At 35.8% G+C, this 19,976-nt stretch overlaps 1 protein-coding gene across 1 annotated transcript; it reads right to left on the bottom strand.

The window, feature by feature from the left end:
- Positions 1-197: 197 nt before the first annotated feature.
- agpat2 (1-acylglycerol-3-phosphate O-acyltransferase 2 (lysophosphatidic acid acyltransferase, beta)) lies at positions 198-19,451 on the bottom strand. Its single transcript, XM_039681903.2, has 6 exons — positions 18,990-19,451; positions 8,684-8,817; positions 8,413-8,588; positions 7,968-8,063; positions 4,264-4,336; positions 198-2,603 (listed from the first exon to the last, which is right to left on the bottom strand). Exons 1-6 carry the CDS (start codon positions 19,166-19,168, stop codon positions 2,446-2,448), a joined length of 816 nt encoding a protein of 271 aa, XP_039537837.2. The 5' UTR covers positions 19,169-19,451; the 3' UTR covers positions 198-2,445.
- Between the last annotated feature and the right edge of the window lie 525 nt (positions 19,452-19,976).

Raw genomic sequence — 19,976 nt, 5'->3', positions numbered from 1 at the left:
TTTTAGCTTCATACTTTACGTGCATTTTGGAACATCCTCAGTTGGAAAAGGATTTTCTATATATAAAATATATATTGTACAATATAAAAACCATGTCTATGTAAAGTCCCCATAAAACATTGAAACCTGTGTGTGTGAACGATAAAGAAAACAAATAAAAAGATGCACAGACAGATGACATCAAGAACAAACCCTAATTTATATTGGAAAAACAGATTTTATTAACTCTTTGTCCTAGATGTTCTTAACACAGTTCGCATCCAGATTCTACCACAATCAACAATTTTTATATATAATCATCGTCTTATATGACTTTACAGATTTTACAATGGGCTATAGCTCATTTGTGTGTCTGCTCACCATTCAAACACATTCAGCACACACAATGGACCACACATTCATACATACACACACATACACAAGGCTGCCCGTGAAATGTCTGACAGGTTCGTCTAACGGATCTTAGAATCAGAGCTTTTACAAGCTTCCCCTGTTATACATCCTTAATAGCTTTGGTGAAAATCACACAACACCTTGTACACACTTTCGTACATTGATTTGTGTACGCAGCGCGGTTTTCAGTCATCAGGGCGAAAATTACACCGAAAACAAAAGGAAAAGGCCTTATAAAATCTGTGACCTAATACACAACATAAAAGGGTTCAATAATTGCATCAGTATTTAGATTCGTACAACTAGTAGTAATAATTATAATAATCACTGGGTTTTATTTGGACATTTTGCAATAACAAACTCAAACATCCGTTCAAATCAAGTTCTGAAAATATCTTTGAGCTCAGTGAGCCATTATAATGTAATGCGTACAGTTCAGTCCTTTTAAATAACATAGTACATATTATATCAACGATGTTATACATTCTTAAACAATAAGAACCGCAACATCAAGCATTAAATATAAGATTCAAAAATGCAGCGCGATTAGAAATGTCTTTGAAATAATTACAAATATTTATATTATAATCCTGCCATAAGCTGGTGATACAGTCTGGTTTAATAAATAGATGTTAAATAATTGGTCATTTTGAGATTAAATTGTGAACTTTTTTCCAAATATATTTTCATATGGACTTTTCCTTGGTAAAAACTTAAAGTTTAAGTTAAAATTTAATATCTGATCTAAGAATGAGTGCAATTTAGCGGTATCATTTTTCTATACGTCAATATCCACTTAAAATGTTACAAACCTCTGTGATTTACATTATAATCATTTCTTGGGATTATATTATAAGAGGTGTTGGAAGAACAATCCAGGTTTTGATGCTACCATCTGCTAACATATGTCAAATAAATTCGGATCCATCAAAAGTCTGAATAATAATGACTCTTAAACACATTTTAGTTAAGTTGGCTCCTTTGTGCCAGTCTATATAATGTGTTAGATAATACTTATTCGATCAGTTATTATAACAGTTCACTTGTAAATGGTTTCTACATTAAACAATAGGACTGAACAATGTTAAATACATCTGTATGAATGAAATCTGATATTTTGTAGCCTGAAAATAAACAAAAACAAAAGAAACGAGCAAAGTCAACCGGAACATATTTCTATCCCTAAACGCTAATCAAACATCCTGATCACAGATCAATAATCAATAGTGTTTCTCACAATATTCTAGCTTTACGCAGCCACCGGCTGAGACACTTTGGACACATGGCACAGGAAGAAGCCGCACTTGATAAAGCTTCGTTATGAACTAACCTTGAAAGCGGGGATCTATCTCTTGGCATTTTTCCAAATCCTTGGTTGTGACGACACAAAAAGCTTTACTCTGGAGTGTATTGGACATTTCCCAATTCACTTTTTGGTCAGCAATTATCTAAAACAATAAAGGGCATCTTTGAGCGCTCACCCTTCAAAAATACTCTGGCAACTAATAATGAATACGAAAAAAAAACAACAAAAAAAAAACAACGAACAGATATTTGTCACAGATTTCCCATAATGCAAACAGAGTACCTTGAGAAAAAGCGACCTACACGAACCAATGAATCGAGTCCTTGTAGATCAGTGAAAGGAAGAGAACATTGAAAGTCAAAAAGGCATGCATGTCGAACGCACATCCACGACGTTCTCAGAGCATCACTCCGAAACTCAACACGTCGCAGACAAAAGCAGTCCAACGTCGAAAGGGACATGGGACAAAGCGTCGCACCAGGCCAGGTGAAAAAAAAAAAAAAAACACTGTTCCGCTGCTTAGCGCCCCCTGGAGTCCAACGGGATATCGAAACTTGGCTAAAATGACATCTGTATGTAGTCAACGTGAATGCTTGTGTGTTTTAGTTTGAATGGACATGTGTTCCTGCTTCACGGGGCCGTCGGAGAGGATACGCCTGGTTGTCGCGGTTACCGTCACCACGGCAACGACGTAGTCTTGAGCCATCCTTGTTGTCGGAGCGAAAGATAGGGCGCGATGGCAGCGCTCAGTGGCTGGACGGCCCGTTGCACTGGGGGGCTTGGCTGGAAATCTCCAGGAAGGCCGAATGCATGACGCCGAATGATTGGTCGGAGAGAGCCGTGACATCATCTGCCGTCAGTCCCTTTGTCTCGATCTTTGGAAGGATTTTCAGAGTGATGGTTCCTGTTAGAAACAATGTGGAAATGTTCATTAATTGCCAAAATGTTTTAATTTATGTTTTAAAATGTAGAAATTGCTTAATTTGGAGTTTCAGCTAAATATTTAAATATGTGAAATATATGCAAAGTAATCGTAACCTTTTAATACTTTAATGTTTACACTTTAATATATGAAGAGTTCAGATGCAAAAGCCTCTAAATGCCATTTGAAATTTTCTTCTAGAATGGTCATTTTTATCAAGCTTGTATATTTAAGTTCAGTAATTTCACTTAATTGACAATTAATAGGTAATCTTCATTGCCATTTAAGTGAAATTACTGAACTTAAATATACAAGCTTGATAAAAATGATCATTTTAGAAGAAAATTTCAAATGGCATTTAGAGGCTTTTGCATCTGAACTCTTCATATGTATACACACACACATATATTTCTTTGTATGTGTATTATAATTTTTATTTATAATATAATAATAATTATTTTTTTATTAAAAAAAATAATTTGAAATAATCAACTACTAATCCAAATAAAGGCCATATAAGCAATGGCTAAAAAAGCATTTTGAAAGGTTACAAATAGTTGGTATATATTTCTACATTTCACATATTTAAATAAATATTTTAGAAATAATTTGCTGAAACCCTAAATTAAGTCATTTCTAAATGTCAGCCATAATCGGCATCATCATCATCACTCATAAACACGTCCCACAACGCATTTCAAGGACTAGTTCTTAAAATAATAATTCACTGAATAATAATAACTACAATTGATATATAATCTTTCAGAAGAAGTGGAATAAAGTGCACCCAGTCATATGGACCACTATTTTTATGCTTTGTCATGAGCATACATGTTTAGAACGACAGGAAGAGGAGTCAATTATTTTTTAGTGAACTATTTCTTTCATTTACAAAAAGAGCTTACTGTTTCCAGGGTTTTTTCATTTCAAAATTCCATACTTTAACTCAAATTTTTAGACTATATTTATCATCTGATAAATGGTTTTAAAATCCAACTGCTAATGGATATGTTACATTCAGAAAATGTATTCTATTACATTGCCAAATAATTGGTGGAATATTGTTCCAGATAACTGGCAGAATATCACAATGCTAAAATACATGATTCACTTCATTTATTTCAAATTTAATATTGTAAATTCATTCAAGTTATAAAATAGTATTTTAAAAATAATAATATAATATTTACATTTTCAATGACTGCAAACCATTGAATAAAACATTTATAAAAACATTTAATAACACGTTAAATTACTCATAAGTTTTAAAATAATATTAGCACTGATTACATTAATTCAGAAAATATTATATTCAAAATGATTGCAAGATATGCCAGAGTAAACATGTTTAATGAACCCATGCATCTTGAATTCATCCAGTCATGTTAAAAAAAAAAAAAAAAAAAAAAACACTAAACTTTTGTGTGCCTGCTCATGCCACGAAAAACATTCTGCCTGTACAATACATTTGTTTTTAGAAATTTTCATTTTTAGAGTTTATAAATCAGAATAGGGGCAATAGTCTGGAAACACAAATCATTTTAAATACTTATGCAGAACTGGAAATGACTTAGATCACATACTTTTCCATACTATGCAGAAACGCTGTTTCTCTGTAACATACATTTGTTATGTGGATTACCTGATTTGAACTCTTTTTGTTTTCGTAGGTAGAAGTTACTGTAGGACGAGAACACGATGGGTATGATGGGAGCCTGAGAGAGAGAGAGAGAGAGAGAGAGAGAGAGAGAGAGAGAGAGAGAGAGAGAGAGAGAGAGAGAGAGAGAGAGAGAGAGAGAGAGAGAGAGAGAGAGAGAGAGAGAGAGAGAGAGAGAGAGAGAGAGAGATGGTTGGTCGATGTGCAGTAGGCAGTAAATCAGCAGGGATTAGAAATGCTCTCACACACAAAAATATGATCAGACACAGACTCAACTATCCTCCCAGACTGATAATAGACTCAGGGGAGTGGTCAGTTCTCATGACAACACAGCTGGACAGTGTGTGTAAACGGGTGTCTGATAAAATAATGAACTACAAAATTATATTGAAAAAATATATTAAAAAACAAATTAAATTACAAATAAATATTTAAAATGTTATTTTCAAATGTTTTACTTAAATATTATATATATATATATATGAAAGAAAAATGCATAGAAATGTTAAGATACATGCTTACAATAAGCTAAATGTAAAAATTATAAATAAATTTTTGAGAGGTTAAAATATTTAGCATATATTTTTATATTTTACAAATATATACATATAATAAAATAAAATGAAACAACTAATTGATAAAAAAAAATCTAAATAAATATAAAAGACGACACATTGGCAAATAAATGTTTTACTCCATGTATAAAAATGTTGTCAAATAACAATAAAATGATAAATGAAACATTTAATAGCATTTTTAAAAGGTTATTAATATTTTGCATGCATTTCACATTTATGTCAATATTTTGATGAAACCCCAGATTAAACCATTTCTACTAAACATCTCAATGTCTAGACCAGGTATACAACTCCGTCAGGTCACACCTGGCGTCGCTGCATAATGCCAAGATGCTAAACACAGATAAAGAGAAGAAAAGCATAGATTGTTCACATATTTTGCCTTAACTAATGAGAACCATCAGGGCTCCATTACTCTGGTCTAGATTAAGTGATGTCTGCCTGCCTTGACTCACACACTCATCTGGTTTTGATTATGTCAGCCTGCCATTTTGATATCAGTATGCATCATCACACAAATGTACACACACATGTAGTGACTAAAGTAAAATTACTATTAAATACAACTACAGACTCACAGCCACATAGACATACACACTTTCTAAAATATTCTTTTACTTGCACAACTAATGTTACCTCACATGAACTTGTAGCGTTTAGAATAATTTCACGTTTCTAATTCATTCCACCTGCTCACTCGAAAACCTCTTCACACCAACAACAGCTCTGAGGGGAAAGTGCGGACAAAAACCCTTTCCAGCTCAAAGTCAGTCTCAAATATTCCGCTATTGATAGGTTTGTCTCAACATTACAGCAATTATCCAAAATATTTAATTGTGACCAACCATACAAATGTAGTTTTATTATTAGCCTTAAGGCTTTGTTAGCATTGAGCCTAATATACATGCTAGTTCACTCCTACAAATGGACAAAATAGCATGTTAGCAGAAATACAGTACATTTAACATGTAGTTTTTCGCTTCAGAGAAAATAACCAAAAATATTGAACATATCTTGTGTTTAGAGGCATGTAACAAAAATGTGGTTCAATCAAAGGCTCTCTAGATTGTAGTTGAGCTACAAACAAAAAAAGTCAAAAGTTTTGTTAAAATGACTAGCCTAACTTCCTGTTTCGAAAGAAAAAAAACAAATGGGAAGAAAACTTTTCATTTTTTGCCCACCATTTCATGGGGTCAATAAAGTAGTATCTCACTGGGAATTAAAAAAAAAAAAAACCTGTACAAATAACAGATTCATTGTTAACAAATAAGATGCCTCTGTTTAGCGCTACATAGCTAACTAGCAAGTAAGAGACATTTTCCAAAAACATTAAAAATCTTAATTATTACTTAATATACAGAACACACACAGACACACACACTACATTCCCCATTCAAAATAAAGCCATAAAGTGACCAAACCGCCATGCGTCCAATACAAATATAATCCAATAGGCTTCAACTTTTTTCACAAGCCTCAACAAAGGAAGAAATGAAGGAATGTTTCATGTGGCTTTGGAAATGAGTTTGTGCAGATCAACAGCATTATGGCTGCACTAGAACAGGAGCGAATGTAAAAAACAACGGCTCCCTCTGTTGGTGAAGATAACACACAACACTACAAGGGTAAAGTCAGTCTCCCTTACGACCTCTAACCCATGCGGTGACACAGGTGTCATGTGTTTATGAGGGCCCTTTGAGCTCAAGCGGGTTCAGGTTGTGGCAGGTGAATTACTTAATCTTTGTACTTTGCAACTACACGTCAGGTAAAATTACATATTTAAAAAGTATTTTCCAGTGAAAACAACTACTCTACACCATTGCCTCATTTAGTATACCTGGAAAAATGAATATGCCAATTAGCCCCGCCTCCACACACTCACGCCAGCTCAGAATACCTGATCCACTGTGATAAAAGTTAAACAGTGGCAAGTGGAAATACTGGTTTAATTCAGCCATATACGTTTGAACCAGAAACTTATTCAGAAGAAGAGGAAAAGTGAATTCCTCTTCCAAGGAAGTGAATTCCAAGGAAGAAGATGATGGGTCAGATATTTTTGTGTAAACAATGACGTTCAGCGACTATTGCCGTTTGTGCAAGATAAACATGAGGGTCGAAGGTACTCCACGGACATGTTTTTATTAAAAAAAAAACACCAAGTTTATCCGAGAGGTTAGCATTATTAGGGGTGACAGTCGCACCGGAGTCAGGGGAAATCGCAAAGATCCTGCCAGCGTTGCTCAAACCGAATTTCCAGGCTAGAAAAAGACTTGCCTACATTCAGGCAATGGGAAGAAGAGTTCCGAATCACAGACAGCAACAGCCAAAAGGCAACACGAGCCTAGTTAAACCATCAAAAACCCAGAGGGCTTTGAAAAAGACCTGCCCAAACCCACCGAGTCCACGTGACAGCTCCACCAGGAAAACCACAACCCAGGTATCATACGTTTAATTGTCTATTCAACCGTTTCAGCTTCTTAAATAGCATGCACTCAAATAATTGATGTAACAGCTCATTAAAATCTCCCATTAAAATAAACAAACTGCTTCGGTGCATCATAGATGTCGTCATCGTCTTGCTGCTCCCTTCCCGTTCAGTGATTGGTTCCCTAAATGAGGCGAAAATCTGGACCATGGTATCCATACCGCCTTTCAGCATGAATAAAATAGCGATGCGCAAAGGCAGCATGGGGAAACCCAGACTAACACATAACAAAAATTCATTTGATTAGCCTTTGCCTTGCCCATGTTATCAAACGTCTAATAGTGTGTTGCACAAAGCATGCTCCTGTTCACCATCTCAGAGTTAGACCGATCCCTTCTAAAAATCAGCATCCTTAGAAACACTTTGAACATCATCGATCGGTGGAGAAAAGCCCCACCCCTCACATTGACGGGATTGGTTACATGTTTGTAACTGCAGGAAACAGGGACCTTTCAAACCGAGTTTATGAGACTGTCTTTTGGTTCACTGCAGTGTTTAAGGAGAAAATACTCAGCAATGGTGTTGTTGACTGGAGAATTTACACATGGTTTGTCTTAAAAGTATATTTTAAAACACCAAACAGACATATAAACAACATTAAAAACTTGATTTTGAGTAACTCTCACCTGTGCTTGAATGGCCAGATGAAACGCTCCCTTTTTAAACGGAAGAAGCCCACCGTTCTGATTCCGTGTGCCTTCTGGAAACACCCACAATCGGATCTACAGAAAGTTTGAAACACAAAATTAGATTCTTTGCAGCACCCACTGAAAATGACTAGCAATATAGATGGATAAATATATGCAACAAAGTACTAAACCACAATTTAGTATGCAAACTATTACAGTGACGTCATTGCTGATGTTAGAATGTTCGGCATTCAGAAATCAACAGAAGTATTTTTCCTATTCATTTTCTCAATATGGATTTTTATTTTTATTCAATATGGATATTAAGCGACGCAACTGATTCTGGTAGGTCAAATGATAATGACAACATGTAAATGCAAATATCATCAATAAACATGCTTTGAGTTGACTGAATTGTCAGGGAGACTTAGTATAGACAGACCTGGTCGGCTATCATGGTTTTAGCAGCTTCACTCATGACGTTCTTGGCGTCTCTGGTCTTTTGCCGGTTGATGAAGACGATTCCACCCAGCCAGCAAATCATGCCCACCGTCCCGGCCCACACCAGCTCCTTCTTAGCTACCATCGTGCAGCGGTCCGGCAGTATCTCCATCATGCCTGCGGAGATGAGGAGAGAACCAGAACAGAAAGACTGGTTACACAAGCACGATCATGTGACCTCTGGGTGTGCATGTAGAAAGAAGCTAATTCACCTAGCACGTCGAGTGATGATTGGTGGTTGGAGATGATGACGTAGGGTCCTTCTGTCTGTAGATGCTCCCAACCGCTGACCTGATAGCGCAGACCCAGGAAATACTTCACATGACGAACCATGAACCGGATTACCCTGCAGGAAGTAAACAGACATTACAATCCAGAGCACAACTGATAGCAGTCAATCAATACATTTTTTTACAAATATGGCTTCTATATCTCTTTCAATGCAAGGAATTTCCCCACCGTTTTATCATTCACCACACACAAAACAAACGTTTTAGTAGGGGTGTGTAAAGAAATATTGTTTTCCCGATTTTAATCGTAACAGCCCATCAAAAACGCACATTTTGACATATTAATCATGTCCGTACGTTTTTTGAACCACTAGCATCAAATACAAGCATCAAGAAAACTGCAACACTAATCATATCTGTCATAATATCTGTAGACAAACAAAAGTGAAAAAGATTTTGTTTATCAGTGCAATAATTATCCAAGCTAACATGTAACAATGCACTTGTATGTATGTAAAAGACAAGGTTCTTATAGTTAACTTCAACTAAAACTGTTTTGTTCATTTAAATAAAATATAAGATGAAAAACTTTAAATGAAAATTAAGTGTCACCTTGGCAACTAACTGAAATTATGTTGAGTTGACATTGAAGAACTAAAATGACTAACTGCACATCAATACAAATGTAAAGTAAAACAGTAAATTAAACCTAAATAGTAATATTTAAAAAAAAATACAAATAAAAGAGAAAAGCCCATCAAAAATTAAAGGGTTAGTTCACCCAAAAATCTAAATTCTGTCAGTATTTACTCACCCTCATGTTGTTCAAACCCCGTAAGACCTTCGTTCATCTTCGGAACACAAATTAAGATATTTTTGATGAATTCTGAGAGCTGGATCACTCCTCCATACTAGTCCATAGGCTTTTTGAGGAATTGAAACTTGCCGGCCTCGAAAAGTTATTAAAGACATCGTTAAAAAAGTCCGAGTGACTTCAGTGGCTCAATCTTAACTTTATCAAACGACGAGAACACTATTTGTGCGCAAAAACAAACAAAAATAACGACTTTATTCCAATTATTCACTTCCTTCTCTATGAGCCTCTAGTCAGTTAACGTAGTGTGATTGCGTAAAGCTACGTCACACGTAGGCTCACTATTGGCCGACGCTGGTCATGTGTGTGATGCGTGTGACGTACAATAACAGAAGCTTACGCTATTAAACTAGTAACCTGACTCGAGCCAGAGAGGGAAATAAATGAATAGTTGAAATAAAGTCGTTATTTTTGTTTGTTTTCTCGCACAAAAAGTATTCTCGTCGCTTAAGTTGAAGATTGAGCCACTGTAGTCACTTGGACTATTTTAACGATGTCTTTAATAACTTTGAGGCCGGCAAGTTTCAATTCCTCAAGAAGCCTATGGACTAGTATGCATGCGTGATCCAGCTCTCAGATTTAATCAAAAATATCTTAATTTGTGTTCCAAAGATGAACGAAGGTCTTACGGGGTTGGAACAACATGAGGGTGAGTAAATACTGACAGAATTTTCATTTTTGGGTGAACTATCCCTTTAAAGAAATCAAGAAAAAATAAAAAAATAAAATAAATATCGATGTAATTTCTAAATTCTAAATAGTATTATTTACTGGGTAGTTATTAGACGTATATAGTGCTGTTGAGAGATCACAGATACAGTATCTGTGAGACCTTTGAACACATACGAGCTTCATATCTGTAATGTGAATAAGTGGAGCAAATGTGGGCAAAAGACATCTGTGGTTATGCAACACCGCAGCTGAAGAGAGTCAACAAAACTCATTCATTCAAACATTTCAGGATCCTGAAAGAAGATACAATGAATCGTGTTCAAACACATTAACACAACACTCCACCAAGTAATAAGTACCATGTATGAGCAATAGTAAAGCGATGCATGATCATAAACCTTTACTGTACATTTGATTTTATTTAGCTCTGGTTCAATAATGCAATTTCCTGAGTTTACACAAGCATTAGTTTCAGCAATGCTTTGACATGAATCTTTGTGCCCATTACACGTTTCCTCAATAGTAATGTTGAGAATTACCCCGAGGGTTTGAGATTTGACATGTTGTGAATTGTAAACAACAGCTCCCTGCACACAGATCTCGCTCTTAGCAGTCACTGCATGTGCGTTTGTAGAATCCGAACCTGTTCTGCAATGAATCTGGACGGCTATTTTTACCGTAAGTTGATTTTAATTCATTTAGCTAAACAATCTACCTCATCATTACACAGAATTTAAAATATATATATATATATTGAAAATTTCTGTCATAGGAACTGTATAAATGTGACTGTATAAAGAACAAGAAGAAAAAAGAATTACATTTCTTCAATTTAAACATATTTTAAAAGTTTTTGAGTCTGTTCTGCTCACTCAGGTTGCATTTATTTGATAAAAAAACAGGATAATTGTGAAATATTTAATATCTATTTTAATATACATGTTAAAATGTTATTTATTCATATGAAGACAAAGCTGAATTTCCACCCTAACAGTATTAGCTTGAAATCGATTTTTTTTTGTAATAAACATTATAAACATTCACTTTTTATCAATTTAATCCATCCTTGCTGAATAAACGTATTCATTTCTTAAAAGATCTTACTGATGCCAATCAGTTTTGAATAGTAGCGTACCATGTAAATAGCATAGTATTTGAATATGATAATCAATCATCATTACAATAATTTTTTTATCAAAATGCATTTGCATCTAATACTTTCACCGTACCACCACTGTGCATTATGCATTCTTACACAAACAACAAGAATGTACTCTAACAAAAAGGAAAGTACTGTACTATGGTACTATCATGCTAGTAACATCATGCCATATAGATATGGTATTGGCACATATTTACATATTCATCTAAACTTCGCTCTCAAGCAGTGTGGTTGGTGTCAGATGTTCAGTAACAAGTGTATCCCTGGTCACGCATTTCGGATTTTGTTTTACCCCTAAACGAAGAAAGAAAAAACGAATGCAATTAAAGGAAATACCGGGTATTAAGACTTGTATGGCTTAATATAACGTAAATGCTGTCTCTTACTTAACGTAATGATGTTTCTACTTATTTAGTAGAAAACCCATGAAAGATTAACGTTATTTTAACATTCGTTTTATACATATTTTGGACAATGTGGGGCACCATTTTAGGTGCGCAGTGCATGCTGCGTCGATGACGTCAAATGGTTGCACTTGGAGAACTACTTACTACACTTTATTTTTGTGTCACAGTGGGATATTAAAAGGATACTTCAGGATTTAGCATTAAGCTTTGTATTAGTAGAAAACCTGTATTATTTTCAAATTACCATGCTTTCCACCCTCATAGTCATATCCCCCTGAGACGAGAGATTTACGTATTTTTTGCATGGAAAAAATCCTGTTTTGGATTTTTTTGGCCATAGGCTAAAGACGACAGTCAGTAGTAGGGGCTGTCCCCCATGTATTCAACCCGCCCATAGAGGGTGAGATCTTAATCACAGAATTTACACATCTTTTTTTGGAAGCTAAGCTAGCAGGCTCTTGTTCTGTGGATTTAACGGAGTAGTAACTTTAGGGGTTACCGACCGTCCTCTTTTTCCCAGACATGTCCGTTCTCCCGCAGCCCGAGCCTCGTCCTTCTTGCCACAGTAAACGTAATGAATGGCGACTGTAAAACTCAAAAGCTGAAACCCGGACATTTTGGGCATTCTCGAAACACATTTTCGGGCAGACTCATCACAGAGAGTTACTAGTAGCCTAGACTTGTTGTTTAACTACTGTGCTCTGTTACCAGTAGGCGTGGCCTCTTAGGGCAGCGAAGCAAGTGCATTCTGGGAGTTGTTGTCTTTCATCCACATAAGCCAAAAAACCTTTTCTGGCTTTTCTCAGTCTAGAAAGCTCCAAATTCACATTTCTTCTACATAAATGACCCATTTTACATTCACATTCATCTTTCCATAGGTGAAGTATCTCTAACCGCTAGGGGCTTGTGACAGTTATTTGTGACCATCGTAAAGAAAGATGAAAATGGATATAAAAGTGAAGGTTTCAAAACAAAGACAGGGAAGCTAGCACTATTCAAATTGAAAAGTGCTGAAACTGTTTCCATACCACTACCACAATATATATCACAGAAAAACTAAATATCGCAATGTTATTTTTTCCCAATAGCGTTCGAACTTACGCCACAGACTTTATTTCAAGCATTTAACCAAAAACCCATTCCAAAAACTAGGAGTGCTACGATCAGGATTTTTGGGGCAGATCACTGGAAGCTGTATCACCGATTACAGGGTGTATTTGAACAAAACACACTGACTTTAAGACGATAGAACAGGAAGTGCTAAAATGCTTACTTGTTTCTAGGTTTTGGTCTACAAAAATACATCATCCCTGCACTCACATGATCAACCCCACACTCTATTATGGCACACATATTTTATTTGTTACTACACACATCTTAAATGCACTCTGTTATCATAAATGTCAACCTGTGCTCTGACATGTTACCCTAGTACACAAGCACAAAGGAACACGATTTTAAACCCTGCCTGCCAAGCTGCTGTTATCATAGATGTTAAACTTCATTATAGCTTATCAAGAACACACAACTCCGATAGTAGGTTACTAGTCTTTTTGAGAGGCTTATTTTGTCTTCATTTACCCTCATGTTATTTCAAACCTGTATTACTTCATTTCTATTGTAAAACATTAAAGGGGACATTCTGAATAACACACTGGCCAGGGTTATTACAGTTAACTAAAACCATAAAAATCATCTTGTTTGAAATAAAATATATGTTAGCTAAAATATAAAAACCCTTTAAACATATCAAATAGCTGCAACATTTATCATTTTCATTTAGTTTAACTACTCTACTAAAATAACTAAAACTAATTAAAGTGATAAAAACACGACAAAATTACTAAAATAAATTCAATAAAAAGTAATAAAACGATCTGGTCGCAGTGTTTAACCACTCACTATAGGGGGAAATAATAAGTGCATTAAAATAAAAATTGTTCCTAATGACTTGATAAAACTTGGAACATCATTTTTGTGTGTCCATTTTGAAGTTTTTAATCTCCAATCCTCATTTACTGTAAGCACATGTAAAGAATAAACTGATTGTCTCTAGATGGTGTTCCTGGTGTTGATATAACAAACAACATATTTTTGTATTGTCGTTGAAGGGGGCGGAAAACCTTGTATTATTTAATATTTAAACACTGTGTTGACAAAGTTGGTTTTGTCGCTTTATATATGGCCAGACACTTGCACTTGTTATTATAATATTAAATCAAGAACAAACAGAGTTATGAGGTTTTTGACCAGCGAATGACGGATATATGGGTTTCGTCCATCATTATTTGAGGCAGTATGCATCACATTAGGTTTTCATCAACTACAGGACAGGTTATAATGTTTATTGTTGATATGTGGGCAGTCAGTTTTTCTTGTGGAATACTTTGGACAAAATATCATGATATAAAAGTTGAACCGCTATGCAAGCAAATACCAGACTTCTCCATTCTTAAAAAAACAAAACAAAACAAAAAAAACAGTTTCTTAAGTAAATAAAACACTGTTTCATTTTCAAACATCAGTTCTGTTTCCCTTTGCATTGCAAACAAGAAGCGTTCTATCTCCAACCTGCGTGCAGCACTTCAATCATGACAGATGTGGGTGGAGTTATGTGGTTTGACTGACAGTTTGAGGATCCAATGGAGTTAGCCTACTTCGTTTATTCACAAGCTCATTTTAATACTTTTCATTGGTTGTAAAACCCACATACAGAGGAAAAGGATGACCAGTAGCATTGATTCTAAATAGAGCTGTGAAACGATTAATCGCATCCAAAATAAAAGTTTGTGTTTACATAATATATGTGTGTGTAGAGTGTATAATTATTTTGTATATATAAATACACACATATGCATGTATATATTTAAGAAAAATGTGTTAATATATAAAATATTTATATTTATGTATAATATTAATTTTGTATAAATATATATATATATATATATATATATTATGTAAACACAAACTTTTATTTTGGAAGCGATTAATCGTTTCACAGCCCTAATTCTAAAAATAAATAAAAAATGGCGGAATATGAGATACAAAGTTTCTGCCTCACAGCGACAATATATTCTTATTTGTAGCATTTATTTTAATTTATATTTTTCCGGACACACCTGAACACTTCTCCACGGCACACCTGAACACCTATCACAGTGGTTGGGAAACTGCTCTACTGACTCTCTCTCTTTATTAGCCTCATCAGCTCTCCCCTTTCACCCAATAAGTTCAGAATCCTTGCATCATCTCCACATGTGGCTCAATCACTCTTTCCAATCACACTGATAAAGAGTGAGAGAGAGAAAGGGTGTTAAGTCATCCAGTTAAACCTGTAATTGCCATGACCAAATCACTTCACTAAAAATATCAAAATTTAAACTACTGTGGAAACAAAGACACCTACATCTTGGATGCCCTTGAGGTAAGCTAAAACATAAATAAACCAAAACTGAATTTCAAAGTGAACTATCCCTTTAAACTTGCATAAATTAGTTTCCACATATCAGATTCTAGTAAGTACAGTGGTTTGCACGCATGACAACACGGCAACACTCAATAGTTTAGGTACGGTAAGTCAACACCAGCCTTGACACAACAGCTCACCCTCTCCTGGCGTAATTACCGGGTAACGTCACATCCCCACATTCAAACAGTGTCCTGAATAGACCTGCTCATATGAACCGTTTCACCTGGGAACTACAAACCCTACACATGGCACTTGAATCACTAAAAAAGCAGAATAAAATATCAGTGAACTTCCACTTGGGAAAGATGATTGCATGACCGCAATAAACGGATGTCTGTTTTTCTATGGCACCCAGTGTCAGGGTCATTGTACCCTGCGTGTGAATGAACCGACTGTTATGAAGAAGAGCAGAAATAGTTTTTAGTAAACATGTGAAATAGTCTCTTTCAAACATATTGTAAATCTGCAGAACATCGGGAACGGCGCTGACGGGAACTTTTGTGCATGTGCAGTCGGACATCAGGTCTCTTATTTTCATATCCCATGCACACTATTAGTGAAGGCCACAAACACAAGGATGCTTTTCATATCACACAAGAGATCCTGTCTGTGCCAGTTTGGCTTGCTTAGTTGGGGACACTTAATATTCAGCGATTTTACAGATTTGACTGCACCGACACTATCGGATGAGAACTGAACTGAGCATGATGATGACATCACTGTTTTCTACAGAGCTGCTTTTTAGCTGAATTTAAATAATTTGTCTTTTTTATGATGCTCTTTAGTCTTTACACAGTTATTGAAGAGAATTAACACTGACTGAATTGACCTCAGCTGAACAACAACACTCTTGTCTTTATAGAGCTGCTTTACAGCAGAGTTGAATTCTGTTTGCATATTGATTTTCCTGTTTATCACTGTAAAACTGCTTTGGAACAATCTGCTATTGTATAAATAAAACACATGTATTTATATTTACTGAATACTGTATTTCAGTATTTACTGAAAGTATATTACTATATAAATAAAGGTGACGTAACTATGTGTGCAGTTGACATAAACTTCATGTGTGACAAGACATACTCCATTTAAAACAGCTTTTTGCTATTATTTTTAATCATTGGCATCCATGCAGATTTTATGGCCTCCTAATAGAGACATTTAATATTTTTACTTTTAAAAAGATCACACTCATGGAGGTTTATATGCAATTTCCTGAAAACATTCATATCAATTGTAATTTAGCATCTTGATATTTATTATACACAATAATTTAGCTATATTTGTAAGGGCAGAAAAAAAGTCTACAAACTTACTTCTGTCAAGGCCCCCAACTTGTAAACATTCTTTAATAAAGGACAAAATGTCCTATTTAAATGAATGTTCCAGTTTCAGTTCTGGGTTAAGAAAATCATTTTGACTCACACCCCAGTTTGTAACTTACAATGGAAGTCTACAGGACAAGGCATTCTGGAAAGTTGAAAAGCAGTATAAAGCTCTCAGATCACTTATAATTTTGCACAGCTCATGTTGTCTGATATTTTTTTTGTCTACTGAAATCTCTTGGAAATATATTCTTGCAGTGTTTCGTCAGCAGAACAATCTGAAAGCACATTAAATAATAGTACAACCCACTGAAGAGATGTAATGACTATCCCTAACAGCTTCGCTTTTCATACCCGTTAAAAAACCTAAGATGACGCAGCAGTGAATAATGTCTATGGGAGGCCAAAAATAACTAACCAAAATATTCAATGAGATGTAAATGAGAGTTACTACTAGTACATTATTCCTATTTACATTCCACAGTTGCATTCTAGAACAGTGGCTCCCAAATAGGGTGGACATGCTATAGTGAAATAATTATTAATACAATTAAATCAAGTAAAATAGCTCAAAATTACTTCGGTGGCCACTTAATCCCTAAGAAAACCACTAAACTAAAAAACCTTTTTAGGTACTTGCTTTATTCTATTTCATTGAAAAAAACTACACACACATAATCACACAATCACAATTAATTTTAAAGGGTTAGTTCCCCTTAAAAATTAAACTGATCCGATATTTATGGAGCTTTTCTACTGCATGGTATGGTACGGTTTGGTTCGGTACAGCACGCTTTGGCGCTTTTCCACTGCATGGTACGGTACGTTGCGGCTCGCTTTAAATGGTACCTGGTCTGTTGAGGTTCCAAGCATACCGTACCGGTACTAAAATTGTGACGTGAAACACTGCAGATTACTGATTGGTCAGTGGAAAAACAACCAAGCTAAAGAGAACCGAGCCGTGCCGAGCCGTACCACGCAGTGGGAAAGCGCCATTACTCACCCTCAAGCCACAGGTGTATCTGTATGACTTTCTTCTTTCAGCCAATCAGTTACATTAAAAAAATACACTAGCTTCTCCAAGCTTTATGGAACCATGACAGGCATCTACTCACACCTAAGTTTACGATAAGCCTAAATCCCACATCATACACCGGCCCGGAACAATACCGAAAACCAGTGATTACAGTTTATAAAGTTATATCATTAATAATTATGGATATTTCTCTTCAAAATCTCAGGTACCATTCACTCCCATTATAAAGCTTAACAGAGCCAAGATATTTTTAATATACCTCAGATGGTGTTTGTCTGAAAGAAGAAAGTCATATACATTTAGGGGTTGAGTAAATTATGGGATAAATTTCCTTTTTGGGTTAACTAATAACACTTTAATGTACTGACAGTCTTAGTTTCTGCTTCTCAGTTTAAGTCTTGTCTTTGACAGGATGACCTAGGGAGATTCTGTGTAGACATCCGATGTTCTAGATAGAACGTGCGTTACCATGGCAGCGACATTAATCTAGATCGTTCCGGAAATCATTCAAAAATTATTTTCGGCGCGAACATTGATTCTAAACTGATGGCATGGAATCCGCAATTCCATCGATCAACTGTCCACTGTGTGAAACGTGGGACTGTTGGTTTAATCTAGCACCATCGACCAGGATGAACTCTGCACCAGCTGAGCCATGAAACCAATCCATCATGGCCTCATTAATTCAACTAGGAAGTCGTGTATCTGACGAACTAGAGCATGTTAACTAGTAAAGCAACCCACAACCGTTTCACACCTCTCCACTTCATCAGCAGAAAACAAACACACGTTTTAGTCGCCATCTCTGGCTTGCACGAGACGCTAAACCAGATAGCGTTAAACACATACAAGTAGAATATGCACGCTCGCTAACCGCACATTTACATTATCTTGTGTAAATAAAACACACCAAGCATAATTCTTTCTTATTTAGAGTTAAATATACGATACTTAGGCCTGTTCTCTAATGTTACATGTGTTCCTAGCGAGCTGGCTAAACATTCACTACCGCGATCCATGCGAACATCTGTCCGGGGAAAACTGATGCAATGCATTCCTTTACAAATGCATTGCATTCACATTTCAGTCATAAAAAGCATACGTGGGTAAATAAACAAGCAAGTTGACCGATTAAAAAAAAAGGTGACTGCATGTGTACAATAACAGTTATAGCAAAGCAATATGTTCCAGTCTTAAAATACAATTGAATCTATATTATGATAGACAGATTTTCGGTGTAATTTCCAATAACCGCATATAATGGCAGCCTGAGCCCAGTGTCCTGAATCAATGCACGAGTGTAGAATGGAAACATTGTGTGACTTGCGTTGTTCACAACTCACCTCATATTCTCAATGTCTCTGCCGCCGCTTTTCAGAATGCACATCGGTATGGTGGCAACGGCCAGCAGCATCATGTACGCCACATAGAAGCACTTCTTGAAATAGTAAACGAACGTGCTGCTGGTCCATAAAAGAAGCGGGAACACCAGCAGCACAGGCAGCATCCACACGGCGTCCATACCCGCGACCAGCGCCTCTTTCCCGGCTGTCGAGAAATGATACAAGGCCAGCGGTGTGGAGCGGAGGGAAGACCGTACGAGACCAACTCAGAACCGAGTCTACATCAGACACCACGTCCAGGTCGCACACTTGAGCAACTTTACCGATCCTCCTGCTAGTCGTTTACGTAATATCACGCGAACGAGGGGGATGTCAACCAGAACCGGAGGTTTATGAACCAGGCGTGGGTTATCCACCCGAGAGCGCCTCTGAGTGTAACCTTTGGCCGTATTGAGTGTGTGTCACTAGCTGTGTTCGATTCGTGAATCGTTCATTTGAACCGACTCTTTGAAATGATTCTGTCTCGAGTTAACATGAACTTTCCAACATAACTGTAATTTAATTACTCTCTGCCTTGAAAAGATAAAGTAAGGGATTTACTCTTAATTTTGCTGTAATTGAGTTAGTTACTTCTGATGTAATTGCATACTGTATAGACTACAACAATTCTATATATAAACAATAAATGATTTAACATAAAAACCTAATGTTAAAATGTATGTTTTGTTTTTAATGTTACCTCCCTTTACACACTTTGGTCAGTTCAAGAATAATTTATGTTGTTCATTTGAAAGAATTAATATGGCAGTTTCGTGTCCTTGTATTTGTTCAACCGGTCGATTGGGATTTATAAAGTTATAAATTATGCAATACCCTTTAGAAAGAATTAGTACCGTAATCTAATTACACTGTTGAAGATGTAAATGGTAGTAATTAATTACTAAACACAGCAAACTATCATAATACTAGATAGCTTGATAAAACTGT

The sequence above is a fragment of the Pimephales promelas genome, chromosome 19 (genome assembly GCF_988280905.1).
Source record: "Pimephales promelas chromosome 19, fPimPro1.hap1.1, whole genome shotgun sequence".
In the NCBI taxonomy this organism is placed as follows: Eukaryota; Metazoa; Chordata; class Actinopteri; order Cypriniformes; family Leuciscidae; genus Pimephales; species Pimephales promelas.
This window is presented reverse-complemented; position numbering and strand designations above follow the sequence as displayed.